Consider the following 3,612-nt stretch of genomic DNA (forward strand, 5'->3'; position numbering starts at 1 on the left):
TTTAATAGACCAACCTGCTTATATTGTCTAGAGTTAGTTCATCGTTAAACAACTTAGCAAATCCCAAAATTTCCTCATTGGAGACACGCGAACCTCTTCTAATCTGCATAAAGAATAGGAAGTTACAAATGATCAAGTGAACAAAAAGTCTGGGCAGAAAGTCAAATAAAAGGCTCTTAAGACTGAGATTTTAACCAAGTTTAAGAATTCATCAAGATCTTCTGCTGTTTTCTTTATCTCTCCACTACGAGAGTTTTGAACTTCTTTTGCCATTTCTTTGACTGTATCCTGGAGGAATCTTGCATATTCTATTCTTGCCTTGAGTCTCCTTTTCAATGCTTCCTACACAGTGAGCAACTGAGTCAAGCAAAAACCTTACAACAAAAAATTCAAATCTCAAACATTCATAATACGAAACAAATAGACAAGAAAATCTTTTATCATATAAATTCATCACAATGTAGCCGACCCCACCTAGTGAGATAAGGCTTTGTTGTTGTTGTTGTATATAAACTGATCACAATGTCAATACTATTGGGTCATCACATAAACCAGTGGAACATGTTTCAACTTTCAACTCATTTACAATACGTAACAAGGAGATGCAAATTAGCAAAAAAATAGACATTATGTTCATATCAATCTTTGGGAACTGTCTATAACATAACATCCAATCCTGGCTGGGACAGGCCCACATTTGCAGTAGTTTAAGTATTTCTTTTTCCTTTGCAATGGATAGAATAGAAGGTTTAGAAAGCAGACCACTCTCAAGATGAAATGAGGAAATAATTATCTCATTAGCTAATATATGCTCTCCAAGGAGAACAAACAAACAATTAAAAATTTTCATCACCATGTACCTGTTCTTTCATTTTGTCTTGAAATGTTGATGGCAACATGTTCGGGAAAAGTTTCAAAGCCACAGGCAGGAGGAATTCCATGAAGGGAACTATAATGAAAACAGCAAACGGGACAAGCCTAAAGATATCGGCAGTAGTCCGCGTGAGCTGCTGCCTTTCCCTCCTAGTGAGACTCTTCCCACCAGCAAGCTTCAGCAACAGCCTTGAACTGATCCTCACATCCACCCAGAGCAGCTTAAAACCCAGCCAATAATGCTGCAACGTTGAGACGAATTCTGTCTTCCAGTGAACCAGTTTCTTAGCCCAGTCCTCCCTGCACCAAAACAAAAACACAAGGAAAAGGATTAATAGTCTGAATAAGAATTTACACATAAATGCACAAAAAAGGACCTTTGATTCCTTATTTATCACTCTACCGATTTGTTATGCCTCAAAATTTTATCCTATTTCCATTTCCAAAAAATTTCAACATGCATTCATCAACTTCTTGTCAAAATATTTCAAACCATGATGTGGCTGTATCTACAGTTGTATTCGACAGCAATCGCAATTGCATCAGCTGCAGTTTCCCAGACAAATTTTCACAATCACAGTAATAGCAATCAAACCACCACTAGAAAACCAAAATTCATCGATGTAAAATTGCAGTGTGGTGGCTATCTCTATAACTGTATTCCAACAGTCATTATGACATCATAAGCTGCATTTTCCCACGCAACTTTTCAATGTAGCAAGCTGTATTTTCCTGCGCAATCACACCATCACCAAAAACCACAGTAATGAATTCATATCAACATCGTTTTAAAATTGTATTGTCCGTGGTTGTCTCTACAATAGTATCATAAACATTAATTGATATAGCATCAGCTGCATTTTCGCAAGTAATTTTTTGCTTGTAGCTTTTCGCGCTAACTCTTTCTCACAGTCACAGTAACCACCACAAAACTACACAAAATCATCCATTCATATCAGTGTGATTTAGAATTGCAACATTGCCAGCAAAATTATAACAGCATCAGCCACAATTTTTCCACACTCACAACATAGCAATCGCAAGACAACCGTGACTTAAATTTAAAACCATTATTATGCGCAGGAATAGTAATAGCAAGTGAGATTTGTTTTTTATCAACCAACCTGCTCATGGATGCAACAGCTCTTAACGCAGGACCAATCCCTAGAAATGTCGCCCAAACTCTCTGTAAAATGGACTGCGAATCCTTCTGAGACTCCTGCTGCCGTTTCGCCTTCGCCTTCGCTTTCACGGTGGTTAATCCTTCGACGGCCTGATCGCACTCCTCGGGGGAAGCCTCCTTCCTCTTCTTGGCAACCATCTCCTCGTTCCGTTCGTTGTCATCGTCCGGCTGCTTCGCAGTGGCGGTGGAAACGCGGCGCAGCGATTGGGACGCGGTCATCCACCTCATCCCCATGGGCGCATTGAATTCGGAAGCGAAATCTCTGGAAATGGAGAAGCTCCGCGCGTAGGGTCGGAATCCCAATCGAGAGAAGTAGAGAGGCTCCACACTTGGAAACGACGGGGAAGTAGCGCCATGAGGATTGTCAGAGGGAGGAGCAGAAGGAGGAGAGGTTAGATCCTGTGTGGCGGTTCCACGACGGAGAAGAGAGTTTGAGCTCGGAATCAAGGTGGAAGAAGCGTTAAGGTATTGATCGACGAACCTCTTCCTTCTGAGAATAGCTCTTGAGGCCATTTTTGTGTGTATTTGTTTCAATCAATAAACATATAAAATGAAAATCTGTCACCAAGAAAAAGAGAAAATATAATTAAGGAATTAAATATTGATGGAAGTTTAGGGTGCGGAATTAAATGAGTGGAAAAGAAAAATGTGAGAGTGGGAATAGGTAGTGAATGAGCTTACAAGGGGGAACGTTGGCTTGTTGAACGAGGCAGAAAGAGAGAGAGGAGAGTAATATTAGTACTAGGGTGTAACGAAGGAGAGGTTTAAGGGGCTTCTCTGCATTTGCTTCTCTTTCTTTTGTTTCTTTCTTTTTTTTTTTATTGTGTTGCTTGCTTCACTAACTTGTTACTCCCGTTGCAGCGGGAGAGGCTAGTATGCTTGTATCTTTTTACCGATTTGCCCTTCTATCTCAACCACTTTTTCGTGTTTGACCCTAAGATCCACGTCATTCAGTGCGATTTCGAGCATAGCTTTTACTCAGGAATTACGACCCTCCGATCGTTCCTGCTTCTTACACAAGCCAGATTTTTCAAATGAATATTTGATTTTTATTTATTTATTTATTATTATGCAAAAAATTGGCACAAATAATTGATATCGAAAAAAATTTAAACCGTTAAAGTCGAAAATCATACGTGCATAAAGCACATTATAGTTGGAGAAAAATTAGATTTAATGACCAAGTTACATATTTGGTGTTTAAGTTTTTTTTTTTTTGGTGACTATTTGGTGTTTAAGTTTGTTTGGAGTTGAAAATTATTTGACATCTAAAATTATTTAAAGTTTAAAATTATTTAAAATTTAAGTTTACTTGAGATCCAAGTTTATTTCAAGTGCAAGTTTAGTTTAGTCTAAGGTTATATATCAATTAGCATCAGATTCTTTTTCTATAAATAAAAAATTAGGAATAGTTTTAATAAGTTATGAAAATTTTCATGTATGTATATATTTACTCCGTCTAAGATTTTAGATTTTTAGTCACATTGACATGCAGAAAGATGGGTCACGAGTTTATATAAGTATTTAAAATTTTTATCTAATTTTATTTTTTCTCT

The 3,612-nt window shown here is 37.6% G+C and overlaps 1 protein-coding gene across 1 annotated transcript in view; it reads right to left on the reverse strand.

The window, feature by feature from the left end:
- Positions 1–2,898, reverse strand: part of LOC107631737 (LETM1 and EF-hand domain-containing protein 1, mitochondrial) — a 7,050-nt gene extending 4,152 nt beyond the window's left edge. The window contains exons 1-5 of the mRNA XM_016335276.2: positions 2,738–2,898; positions 1,998–2,614; positions 861–1,173; positions 196–342; positions 15–103 (exon numbers count right to left, since the gene is read on the reverse strand). Of these exons, the coding sequence (XP_016190762.1) occupies positions 15–103; positions 196–342; positions 861–1,173; positions 1,998–2,569 (1,121 nt within the window). The 5' untranslated portion in view covers positions 2,570–2,614; positions 2,738–2,898. The remainder of the gene's footprint in view (positions 1–14; positions 104–195; positions 343–860; positions 1,174–1,997; positions 2,615–2,737) is intronic.

Source organism: Arachis ipaensis, chromosome B03 (genome assembly GCF_000816755.2).
Source record: "Arachis ipaensis cultivar K30076 chromosome B03, Araip1.1, whole genome shotgun sequence".
Classification (NCBI taxonomy): domain Eukaryota; kingdom Viridiplantae; phylum Streptophyta; class Magnoliopsida; order Fabales; family Fabaceae; genus Arachis; species Arachis ipaensis.